Raw genomic sequence first — 13,316 nt, forward strand, 5'->3', positions numbered from 1 at the left:
ACACAAAAAAACCCTGAAAAAGACTAAAATCTTTGGATAGCAGATGTGTGTTTTTTTTTTTCCCTTGTCTCTAAAATACACTCCTTGTTTTAAGAGTTTCACAGCTGAGAACATGAAACATTTTCAGGTTATAGACTTTTCTTTTTGGTTGTCACAGAGGAAAGTAGTTTTGAAATCTTTTTTTTTTTTTTTTAGGAAAATAACTTAATTTCCTAAAATCATCCCACGCACAAACAGCACACACACACACACACACACACACACACACACACACACACAAAGAAGCTACTGTCCTTATAAACAGTTTGTAAAGTACTTTTCAGACATAACTACACATAAGAATAACAACACTTACTTTTTTTTAAAAAACTATAATAGTGAAGTGCTAATGTTGCTGATCTCACAACAAAAGAACCTTTTCAAGAACAAACATCTTAATATATAAAATATGTTTAGAAACAGGGAGAAGTGGGAAATTTGTTATACAAGTGCAATATAATTAGAGCAAAAAAAGAAAGACCACAGTATAATCTCAACAGACACATAAAAAGTTAGACATAATTATTCCACAGGAAAAATTGTAAACACTTGACTATAAATAAATTGGCACAGAGTATCCAAAGTAAAATTATCACCACTCTGAAAAATAAATGTCTTGAAAAAAATACTCTACTCCTTCTAACATAAATAAAAATAGGTTGTCTTTTGCTAACTGTACCTATGGGTCCACATGTTTAAGGTCACAAATAGATGTTTTTGGATATATAAAGGGGCACTTTGCCTGAAAAAGCAATCAGATATTAAAATTTCCATTTAAATATGGATTCTCCTGTCTACATCAGTGTCCTACCTTGGGGTTAAAATCTCACCAAGATCAAATCTTCCCACAGTGTGTCTGTTCTTTATCTTTTAAGCTTACCAATATTTAGGGTTTGTCTATTTTATTTGGATCCTAATATAATCTTCCCTTCCACAGCAGAATGGAAACTTTCCTGTTCCACCGTTCTGTGCCTTAAATCTCTACACTGGAGGAGAGTCCCTCCCACCCCCTCCAAATGTTAGGTGATTTGTCAATTAGAAAAATCCCAGATAGTCTAAAGTTAGGAGGCTTTACTCTGAGCTTCTGAGCTCCTGCCCTCATTCTTTCAAAACGTGAAGATCTGTGGGAGATAAATGGAGAACTCAAAGCCTCCAGTGAACTAAAGCAACCACCCTTAAAGGGATCCTAACACACGGAGGGGAGGTTTGGAGGCTGTGCGTTGCGGGTGCCTCGGGGAGGCTCGCCTGGAATAATGCCCCCTGCAAACCCGGGGGCTCGCCAGACAACCCCACCTTCCCGAGTTGGAAACCTTCCCTCGACTCCCCGCTGACCGGAGAGAGCTCGAACGCGTGGCAAGCTTCCTCCCGCGTCCAGGCCTCTCGCAGCGGCTGTCCGGCTGGGCGGCCCTCTCGTCCACCAGCCCTGCGGCTGCCCCCCCGGGGCCGGTGGCGCTCCCCCGGCTTCCGGACAGGCGGCCTCCCGCCGCGCCCGCGGCCCTACACGTCCAGGACGTGGTTGAGATAGGAGATGTAGCAGATGGCCAGGCGCAGGATCTCGATCTTGGAGAGCTTCTTGTCCGGGGGCAGCGTGGGCAGCAGTTTGCGGAGCTCGGCGAAGGCCAAGTTGAAGGCCTCCACGCGGATGCGCTCGCGGGTGGCGTGGGCCGAGCGGTACTTGGCGGTGGCGCGCCGGCGGCGGCGCTTCTCCTCGCGGCTCAGCTGCTGCGGGTGCGGGTAGAGCGCGGCCCGGCTGCCGCCCTTGCCGTCGCCCTCGGCCTCCTCCACCGGCTCCAGGTCCGACACGCTGCCCAGCACCTTGGCCTCCGCGCCGCCCAACGACTCCGGGTCCGAGTGCGCCGAGCTGGGGTGGTCCGAGTCGGCGGCTTGGTCCGGACTCAGCATCATTTTGGAAGCTGAGGGGGAGTCAGAACATCAATCAATAAAAGGAAGGGTCTTCCTTGGATCCGAGGGAGAGCGGGCGAGGGCCTACCGGGCCGGCCCTCGGCGCGTCCCGGGTCTCCTCCCCACCCCAGGCGGGCGCGCTCGGCGGAGCTGGCCCCGCGGGCAGGCAGCGCGCGGAGGGGCAGACCCGAGGGCCCGAGCCGCGCGTCTCCCCGCGCGGGGGCCAGCGAGGTCCCGGCTGGGCCCCGGCCGCATCCCGGACCCGACTCCTCGGCCTGCGGGAGGCCGAGACCGGCCTGTGGTCCCGGCCCGGCCCGGCGGGGAAGCGGCAGGCCCAGGAGGCTGCGCGCGCGTCCGGTGCCTACTTCTGCCAAAATACCGATCCGTCAGGCCGCCTGCCTTCCTTCCCCTTCCCTGACAAACGAACGATGCCGAACGGCGAGCACTTATGGGGTGTACGCGGGGCGGGGGGACGCCGTGGGCGCCCCGGCCCCGAGGGCCTTGGACCAGGCAGCCGGAGGCCGCGGCGCCCGCGGGCCTCGCACCAGTCTGGGGCGTGCGGGACGGCCGCGGCCGTGGAGGGCGCCCCGCGCTGGAGGGGAGCCCCGGTCACTAGTGTGGACGGAGGGCAGGCGGCCCGGAGCGGGCAGCTTCTCCGTCCCCCTCGCGCTTCCCCGGAAAAACAAAGCAATGACTGAACAAACGCGAAGGCTCCTTTCTCCGGAAAATTGACCCTTTTGCCCTCGCGGCCCCCCGAAGCACCATCTGTCACGCAGACAGCCACACACATCGGGGACCTAGGGACGCGGCGACGTGGCATGAGACAATGCGCCCAGCAGCCGACCGACCACCTCACGGGGAAAATGCCGCCGGCGGGGTAGTGGCGGGAGGGGAGGCTGGGAGGGAAAGGGAGACCCGGGGCGGGAGGACGCGACCCGAGCTTCCTCTCCAAGGGCCAAGCCCGGTGCTGGGGGGGGAGGGGTCGGAATCGAGAGCCCCGCAGCGGCGGCCTGGCCCAGGCGGAGCGGGGCTGTGCTCAGCTCTCCTGGAACGACGCTTTCCCGGGAAGGCCGCCCCGCCGGGCTCCTGTCGGGGCCTCGAGCTCCGACACCGACCGCGCGCCTCCTGGGAGGGGGCTGCCCACAACCCCCGGGGCTCGGGTGGTCGGCGGCGGGGGTGGGGGGGGGGTGGTCCGGCCTCCAAGAAAGGGGCCGGCACCTGCGGGGCAGCGCGCACCGACCGCCGGCGCCAGTGGGAGAGCACCAGGCCGCGGGCCCCGCGCGTGCAGCCCGAGAGACGCTCGCCGCGGGAGAAATCCGTGGCGGCGAGGAGTCGGAGGGCTCGCTTCTAGAGAAACAAAAGCCAGGGAGGTGAGATCCTCTCCTCGCGCCGCGCTCGCCCAGGAGCGAATGTGTCTCCAAGCTGGCTCGTACTGCGCTGCGAGGAAAGCGGGTCCTCGAAGGCAAAATAAAAACAAATGCTCCAAGTGAGCTACCTGTGACTCCCTACGGGCTTCTCTCGGGTACGTTTATAAAGGAGAACAACTTGCACCTGTACATTCGGCTTGAAAGGGCATAAATAAATTGGCGAGTGGTGGAAAATCACAGTAAGCATCGACATAGTTGTAGTGCGGCTAAAAAGTTCCCGGGTTGCCTTCAAAGCATGCTAAATTCTCCTCCAGATATCTTTTTAAAATAGTCACAAATAGCATGTCGTGCATACATCCATTTCACAATTAGCTGAAGTACATCTATGAAGACGGTATGAATAATCTAACTTAGTTCCAAGGTGGGAAAAAAAATTACTTAAAGGAGCCTTACCTTGTAAAAGCCTTCTCGATAATCTTTTCTCCAATCTTTTAGAGTTACAAATCCCAAAGAATAGAGGGGAGAAATTCCGAAGTATATATTAAAAGCAGCAAATATTTCTTACATTCGAGTGTGAAAAAGCAGCTGTCATCTCGCTGGTGTCCACAGCGAGGGACGATAGTGTCTCAGGATGTGGACGATGTAAATGATTGTTCACTTAGTTGATAGACCAAAAATGCCTTCTCCTTTTAATTGTTCTCAAACATTTCGGGAAATTCGTTGTTGATTTTTTTTTTTTTAAATGAGGTGTTGAAAAGTCTCGTGCCTTTTTTCCTCTTCTGGGTCTCTATAAATAACAAAAGAGATGCAGAGATAAACACAATCACATCAAAGGGCTGATTCCTCCACTTTCTAATAGTGGAAGAATCAATAAGAAAGATGGTTACATTAGATAAGATCCTGCTCCTGTAGGACTCCTTTCCTTCCCTTAATACCGTGGAGAAGAAACTGGGAAGAGCAAGAGCAAGGCAGAGATGCGATCTTCCTCAGAAGTGATTTTTTTTTTTTTTTTTTTTTTTTGAGATAAGGCTTTGTTCAGCTGATGTCTCCCCAGTTCCCAGGAACACAATACTGTAACTCGGGGCTAAGCTTGCCTCTTCCTCTCTCCTCATTTACTTGTAGATTGTATAAACAGGCACCTATTTGCAGTTTCAAAGTCTTCCAAGGCTTGCTAACACCTCCCACCCCCACCCCCTCCTTTCTTTACCTTATAGCAAAATACATATAGTCTGGCTTGGAGACGCTTGGAGAAAGGTTCGTGGAAAGTGGATGTCTCCCGGAGTAACAGTGACAGGGACGCGGAGAAAGACGGGAGAGGGTGGGAGAGCCAGAGCAAAGAGGCAGAGATGCGTGTGTGGCTTCTTGGCTCTCCTGGTACCAATTGATTCAGCCTGGAGATGGTGGAAGAGATAAAGGCTTAAGAAGGGGGATGGAATTTTTTTCCCCTAAATTGATATTTAATGGGAAATCCTATTGGACAGAAACCTGGACATGAGTCACTTAATTGGACTTGACATCTGTCACAGTGTGGGAGTTTTCACAGCCCAAATATTTTAGCAGATCAGATTCCCACTGAATCTGTGCCATAAAATATAACAGTTGAAAGCAGTCCATGATAGAAACCTTAGCCTCTAAACAGAGTCTCTAGCCATTATCAGACTATTTCTCTTTTTCCGATTATTGATGCAGTCTTTAAGTGCAAATAAGCAACATATTGACTGTGGAAAATTTCTCCTCTCATATTAGAAAACCGGCATCTTCCCCTAATGTTTGGGAAAGTATTTGTGTCCAGAACATGAAAATATATACTATATATGGTACTATAATAAATATATTCACGTATGTAATGGCCAACATTTATTAGTGATCATCAGAAGATATTTGATCAAGACTTGATGAAGCATATTCATGTTTTTGAAATATATCCTGCCACTGGACTAATTTTCCAATATGTGGTTTAAAAAAAAAAAAAAAACCCTTTCAATAGATTAAGTCATTGGTGGAACTGGGAACAGAATCCAGGCATTGTAATTTCAGAGAGCACTCTAGGAGACCATCCTACTTTCCTAAACATGTTTGTTTTTCTCTTTACCCATTCGTTCATTCAAGTTAAAGTCTGGCATATTACATGTGTTGATTATTGCACTTCATTTTTGCTTATTTTACCATGTGAATATTTAGCGTAGGGGCAGTGCATTGGGCCAGGATGTAAACACACACAAATCACCAGTGTATTGCAGCACATTATGCCTTTGCTATACCCAACCCCGTGGCCCTGAATTTATATGCCTTATAACAAAAGGGAAAATCTAGTTCAATTACTTGGCCACTTTATAAAGACACTGTTAGTCTCCATCAACTAAGTATTATTTGCAATCATTTTGGCTTTTTTGATTGTGTAAGCTTAAAAGAAATAAAGAAATACTGTAGCCTTATTCTCCATGTCAATAATTCCCTGGGGGAACATTTGTGAAGAGAGGACTCCTCATTTTTCCTTCTTTTTCAATTTTGCTCTAAAAACAGGTTTTATCATCAGGGGAGAGGATTGATCAGCCTACCCCTGGGAGTGACCCTCATGGCTGCCACCAGTCCTGTTTGCCTTTGCACACATATTTCAGCCTATGGGAGATGCCTGGACCGGAATGGGGTGGGGGTGGGGAGAGTAGGAAGTGTCTCCAAGGAAAATGGGCACCAACACTTCCCAGCTTTGCCTCTGCCCAGCCCCAGCACAGAAGCATGTTTTAGATATCCCCAGGACGTTTCAGCAGAGGCAGAAGCCAGCTGCATTTAGGTGGCAGTGGAAAGAGGTGAGTGGAGGAACTCCCCAAGGTGTAAAGATGAAGGGAAAAGGGAGGTTTCCCCACTCTGGCCAAGCATCCACACATAGCCAGACCTGTGCACCCAGATGCGCACCCACAGATACCTGTAGTCTCACCCCCCACTACTCATGTAATCTGGCTGGCTCTGTTAGACTGCTACACATTCAGACTGACAAAGTGAAAAACCTGGTGAATCTAATCACCATAGCTCATGAGACCATTGCTGCCGTGGGAAGCCACTGGTATCTCTAGTTACCCTGGTGTTGGAGGAAGGAAGGAAGTGGGGGGAACATACCAGGGCAGGTCAGATCCTGCCAACGTGTGTGTGGATCCAGATACGTTCTTTTTTACATTCAGGCTTACCGATTCCATACTGACAGCCTGCGTGTACATAAAGCCCTTGTAAACAGGTACACGCTTAGACTCATACATAGCCATGGCTGGATGCACAGTTATGGTCACAAACATGAATTCACGCTCACATACGTGTGCATTCTCTCTTCCAGGAAAGCCTCCCCCTCTCCTACTGCCACCTTTGCCTTTTCTAAGACCTCCCTAGCACAGATGGTCCCTCCTGTGCTTCATAAGCACTTTTTTTCCTATCCCCCTTAGAGATTACATATCGTACACGGTGATTCTCGGTTTCCATACCTGTGTTTCCCACTAGGCTGTGACGCTCCTAGGGCAGGTCTGTAGCTCATGGCCCCAGCACGGATGTCTGAGTTTGACGCATTGTAAGTACTCAGTACTATGGTGAATGACTCTCTATGTACAGAGGCAGCTGGAGTATTTGTAACACAGAAACATTTCCATCAAAAGACCCTTAGTTTCATCTGTATTGGTTTCCTCCCCTATAAAAGTGAGGATAATAATCCTACCCTCCTCACTTCACAGGCTGGTTATGAGACTCACTGCATGTGAAAGTATCTTCTAAAATACCAAGCATCATACAAATGATGATACTATGGAGTATTAAGAGTAATATTACCTAATATTAAATCAGTAGGGAGGTGGCAAGCAGTGATTTAAAAAGCCAGACTTCCTGGCTCTATCATAGGCTAGCCATGTAAACTTAAGGGATTTACTTTACTATCCTGGACCTCAGTTTTCTGTCTATAAAATGGGAATGAGAAAAGTATATCATGTTGTTATGTTATGTCATTCTTTTTCTAAAGACGAACAAAGATAATCTGTGTACTTAACTGAATGCCTAAAACTCATGCTCAATCAAGTTGACTATTCATATTGTTAATAATATTACTGTTATGGTTCAAAATAAATATTGTGAACCAGAAATACAAAATAAAATGACATGAAATATAAACATATCCGTATACTCACCCCAATTGTGTGTGTGTGTGTGTGTGTGTGTGTGTGTGTGTGTGTGTGTGTCTGTCTGTCTGGCAACTAACCTACAGTGTGCACTTTCCATGTCAAATATAGGTCTAGGGACTTTACACATATTAACTCATTTTATCTTCACCACAAAGTGTTGAGACGGGTACTATTGTTGTCCTGGTTTTGCATATTAAGGAAATTGGGACGCAAAACATGATCTATTCAAGGGTGTACAGCTAATAAATTATGGAGCCAAAATATAGACTGAGATAGGCTAAACTCAGAAACTGCCACCACTGTGCATTTACTGCTTCTATGGTCATAGTATCCTATACAAATATACTCAGGTAGAGGACTTATTCACCAAAAGAAATGCATATTCTGAAGGAGAAATATATACACACGCACAACATATATAAAATACCACATTTTGCATTCAGAGGTGGTCAGTGTGCAAACAGTTTTAAATACTTACTGTGCATCTAGCATTGTGCCAGACGTTACTGGACTACAAAAGCTTTATAATTATTTGTTAATTCCACTAGACAGCTGTTTCCAATCTATTTTCTTCCATTTTGCACCCTATCAGCAAAAATTTTGAGCATACACATCCAGTATATGTATTTTATTGTTAACAAACTTTATGCAGAGACGACTAGCATATTCTATCATTATAAAGCATAAATGAAAAGACATTTTTAAGTAATGCTAAACATAAAAATAATTTTTGTTAAAAATTTGTATTAAAATACAAAAGCCTATTAACTGCAAAAAATATTGATAATATATAGTTTTTGGAAACAATAAGCTTCATTTTATTGTAATCATTGCTTAACCCTTTGTGATAATGTGATCTGATGGTCTGGTTTTTAAGCCCAACTTATTTAGAATCTGGTTTTATGGCAAATACAACAGAAAGGGATGTAATACAAAAATTCAAAGATCCAAATAATAGTTCATCATTGATTGTTAACTAAATTCTATTTCTGATTTTTCTGTATTATCTACCAAATGTGCCAAAGTTTCATTGAAATTTGGCTAGCAAATTTCCTTCTAGTGGGAATTTATTATTCTTTTAAGAAATGAGTTCAAAATCCCTGAAACTCTTTATTTGGACACTTTTTTTTTAACAGTTTAGATTTTTCTAAGTATTTTAAGTGTTCACATGTAAGAGATTTTGACATACGGGCACATTTCCATTGTTTTGGACATCAAAAATCACATATAATAGAACAATTTCTAAATATCTCTCTTTAAAATGCCTTTACCGTGGCACAAATTTTCTTTTTAAAAATCACTACTTAACTCTTCTAAAAATACATACTTGAAGAGACACATTTAAGGTGTTTTGTTTGTTTTTAATCTGTTAGCTTCCAATTGACATCCTTTAGTCATAAAAAAATAGATTTGGAACACTTAAATATGAACAGATCTTTTAAGAGATTCTGTAAGAGCTTCGCTACGTACTAATTGATTCTTTGCGGGACATTAGAATTTCATGGTCTCTTCTGGTTTCATGTATTGCAAAGATTCTACCATATTCTAAAAGACTCGTATTTCTGAAACTACATGGGTATATCTGGTATACTTCTTCAACTTCCTTATGGAAAATTCTTGCCTAGGAATTATTTAGTGAATAAATTTTGTTTGTGAGGTATTTCTGGCCCCAGACTCTATATTTGAGTTAAAGAAGCCATTTCCTCAGTGGTTATACGTCCACAACTTTTCCATAAATCATTCTTCAAAAAAAAAATTTTTTTTTAATGTTTATTTTTGAGACAGAGAGAGAGCATGAGCAGGGGAGGGGCAGAGAGAGAGAGAGAGAGACACATAGAATCTGGAGCAGGCTCCAGGCTCTGAGCTGTCAGCACAGAGCCCGACGCGGGGCTCGAACTCATGGACTGTGAGATCATAACCTGAGCTGAAGTCGGATGCTCAACCGACTGAGCCATCCAGGCACCCCCATAAGTCATTCTTTATTAAAGATCATTTCCGTTGTGAGTAGCTCCTCTCCCATACATTTTACCTTTAATGCCCTCTTAAAAAGAGAAGTTCTTGGGGTGCCTGTGTGGTTCAGTTGGTTGAGCGTCCAACTTCGGCTTACGTCATGATCTCACAGTCCGTAAGTTCGACCCCCGCGATGGGCTCTGTGCTGACAGCTCAGAGCCTGGAGCCTGCTTTGGATTCTGTGTCTCCCTTCCTCTCTGCCCCTCCCCTGTTCATGGTCTGTCTGTCTGTCTGTCTGTCTCTCTCTCTGTCTCTGTCAAAAATAAATAAGCATTCAAAAAAAAAGAAGTTCTTTGTGTATTTGATTATTGAAACAGAATCTGTGAAGTACTGTGAGCTGAAACACATTAGAAATAGCTGCTCTCTTTTCTCATCCGACTAAATAGCAAACTTCCAACACTACATGATTTGGTCTCATACTTGTTTCTTCAAATCTCCAGCAGTGTGTTGTGTCCCCATGTCTATCAGTGAAATTTGCTGACATGGGAGTGCATTTTAGTTTGTTACCTTCTTAGTGTTTGTGTACTATTTCAGCCTTCTCCCCAAGAGTGGCTTTTGCTATAAAATATGAAACCTTAAATAGGGCGCCTGGGTGGTTCAGTCAGTTAAGTGTCTTGACTCTTGATTTCAGGTCAGGTCATGATCTCACAGTTCATAGGTTTGAGCCCCACATCGGGCTCTGTGCTGACAGCACAGAGCCTGCTTGGGATTCTCTCTTTCTCTTTCTCTTTGCACCGCCCCCCCACACTCTCTTTCTCTCTCAAAATAAATAAATAAATATTTTTAAAAAGCTTCTAAGTATTTACCATTATATTTAGTGACATGTTTAAAAACTTTTTTTTAATCTTCACTTATTTTTGAGAGAGAGTGACAGAGTGTGAGCAGGGGAGGGGCAGAGAGAGAGGGAGACACAGAATCTGAAGTAGGTTCCAGACTCCAAGCTGTCAGCACAGAGCCGGATGGGGGGCTTGAACTTACAAACCATGAGATCATGACCTGAGCTGAAGTCAGATGCTTAGCCAACTGAGCCACCCAAAAGCCCCAGATTTAGTAAAATGTTTAAAAGTACTAGATTATGACATTATTTTAATTTTTTTATTTTTATTTAATTTATTTTTAAATTTACATCCAAGTTAGTTAGCATATAGTGCAACAATGATTTCAGGAGTAGATTCCTTAATGCCCCTTATCCATTTAGCCCATCCCCCCTCCAGTAACCCACTGTTTGTTCTCCATATTTAAGAGCCTCTTATGTTTTTGTCCCCCTCCCTGTTTTTGTATTATTTTTGCTTCCCTTTCCTTATGTTCATCTATTTTGTATCTTAAAGTCCTCATATGAGTGAAGTCATATGATATTTGTATTATGATATGATTTTAAATGTCACTGAAAAACTTAAGAGGTTTGCTCTCATGTTTTGGATGGTTAATTTTTAAAATCAGTTCATTGAAGTTTAATTTATACAAAGTAAAATTCACCCTTCAGAGATGGTTCAAATTCTATGAATTTGACAAATGTATAAGTTCATGTAACCAATATAAGCAAAATCTAGAACATTTCCATCACCCTAAAAGCATCCCAGTCTCCCTTAGTAACCAGTTCCTTTGTCCCACCCAACTTCAGATAACCAGTGATCTGATTTCTGTTCCTATAGTTCTGCCTTTTCCAGAATATTGTAAAAATGGAATCATACAGTGTGTAGATTTTTGAGTCTGGCTTTTTCCCTCAACATAAGGCTATTGGGATTCATCCATGTTGTTGCATGAATCAGCAATTTGGTGGTGGTGGTGTTATTTTCCTGGATAGTAGCCCATTGTATGATGTAGCACAATTTGTTTATCTATTCTCAGATGAATCGGCATTTGGGGTGTTTCCAGTTGGATACTAAGACTGCAGCTAAGAGAGGCACCTGGGGGGTTTAGTCGATTGAGCATCTGACTCTTGATTTCAGCTCAGGTCACAATCTCACGGACATGAGATAGAGCTTAAGATTCTCTCTCTCCCTCTCCCTCTGTTTTTCCCCTGCTCACTCTCTCTCTGTCTCTCTCTCTCTCTCTCAAAAAAAAAAAACAAAACACAGCTAACAAATTTGGTATAACCATGCCCATACAGGCATGTGTGAGGGCATATGTATATACAGTTCTCCTGTAAATAACTGGGGTGAGATCATTGGGTGGTATGGTGTTTGTTGATCTTCATGAGAAATTGCCAAACTGTTTTACAAAGTAGTTGTATCATTTTACATTTTTTCCAGCAGTGCTCCAGCTGTCCAACAAATTCCCTAGTATTTATTATGTTAGTTTTTAAAAGCTTATTTTAAGCCATTCTAATAGGTGTCTGGTGGTATCTCATTGTAATTTTATCTTGCATAACCCCCACCCCCTTTCAGCTTTACTGAGGTCTAATGCATTTAATAAACTGCATGCATTTAAAGTGCACCGTGTAATAGAGTTTGGGGATATGTGTAGAGCCGTGAAACCATCACCACCATCAGGGCCATGAGCATATCAATTATACTCTTATCCATCCCCGCTCATCCTCCCTCCTGCTCACCCCACAGGAAACCATTGGTCTAATTTCTGTCACTAGAGATTATTTTGTGTTTCTAGAATTTTATATAAATGGGATCAAATATTAGGTTTTCTTTTTTGCATGCCTTTTCTCAATGGGTCATTATTTTGAGATCCATCTGTGCTGTTGTATGTATCAATAGTTTGTTCCTTATTATTGCAGGGGAGTACCCATTTTACCACTTTCAGAACTCCTTATATGACTGCGGAGATACAAGTTTCTATCTGGGAACATATTTCTTCTGCCTGGAGAACGCCCTTTAACCTCAGGTCAGCTGGCACTGAATTTTCTCACCTATTGTTTTTCTGAAAGTGTCTTTACTTGCTTTTATTTTTGAAAGATTTGCACTGGGTATAGAATTCTAAATTGACAGCTGTTTTTATTTTTTTTGTTTCAGTATTTTAAATATGTGCTGGGTTGGTTTTTTTTTTGTTTGTTTGTTTTTTGTTTTTTTTTGTTTTTTTTTTCGACGAGCAGTCTGCTCTAGTCCTTATCTTTATTCCTCTGTATATCATGTATTCTCCCTCTACTCCTCCAGCTGCCATCGAAACTTTTTCTTTATTTTGGCTTTTCAGCGGGTTAACTATGATGTATGCAGGTGTGTGTGAAGCATTTTGGTTTGCTAGTTTAGTGTCTATCCTCTTTGGAGTTGTCTGAGCCCCTTGGATCTGTGATTTATTGTGATTCATTACTTTGGGGTAATTCTTGGCCATTATTTTTAGATATCTTTTCTTTCCCATTCTCTTTTTCTTCGCCTTCTTGGCTTTCAATTATAAGTATGTTATGATGTTTGATACTCTCCTGGATCTTTGGAATGCTCTGTTCTGTTGTTGTCATTGTTGCTGTTGCTGTTGCTGTGGCCTTGTTCTTTCTCTTTGTGTCTTTTGTGTGTGTGATGGGGGGGACTGGTAATTTCTATTGACAGATCTTCAAGCTAATTGATTCCCTCAGCTGGGTTCCGTCTACTGATGAACATGTTGAAGACACTCTGCATCTCTGATACTGGGTTATCATTTCTAGAGTTTCCCTCTCCTGAAACTCCTCATATGTTGGTACCTGTTGTTGACCTTTTCCACTATATCCTTTTACATACTAATTATAGTTATTGTAAAATCCCTGTTGCTCATTCCATTGTCCGAGTATTGCTTGAGTTTGCTCCTATTGATTGCATTGTCTCTTGACAGTGGGTTTTCTGTGTGTGTGAGTGTGTGTAAAGTGTAGTTTTCCAGTGAATTCCAGATGTTTCATGTAGAACGGTAGAGACTGAGATAAATA

At 43.8% G+C, this 13,316-nt stretch overlaps 1 protein-coding gene across 1 annotated transcript; it reads right to left on the reverse strand.

The window, feature by feature from the left end:
• Positions 1-61: 61 nt before the first annotated feature.
• NHLH2 (nescient helix-loop-helix 2) lies at positions 62-5,996 on the reverse strand. Its single transcript, XM_040471407.1, has 3 exons — positions 4,516-5,996; positions 3,762-4,095; positions 62-1,952 (listed from the first exon to the last, which is right to left on the reverse strand). The coding sequence occupies exon 3, from the start codon at positions 1,942-1,944 to the stop codon at positions 1,537-1,539; it is 408 nt and encodes a 135-aa protein (XP_040327341.1). The 5' UTR covers positions 1,945-1,952; positions 3,762-4,095; positions 4,516-5,996; the 3' UTR covers positions 62-1,536.
• Positions 5,997-13,316: the final 7,320 nt, after the last annotated feature.

This window comes from Herpailurus yagouaroundi, unplaced genomic scaffold (assembly GCF_014898765.1).
Source record: "Herpailurus yagouaroundi ecotype Mexico unplaced genomic scaffold, PumYag 77, whole genome shotgun sequence".
Classification (NCBI taxonomy): domain Eukaryota; kingdom Metazoa; phylum Chordata; class Mammalia; order Carnivora; family Felidae; genus Herpailurus; species Herpailurus yagouaroundi.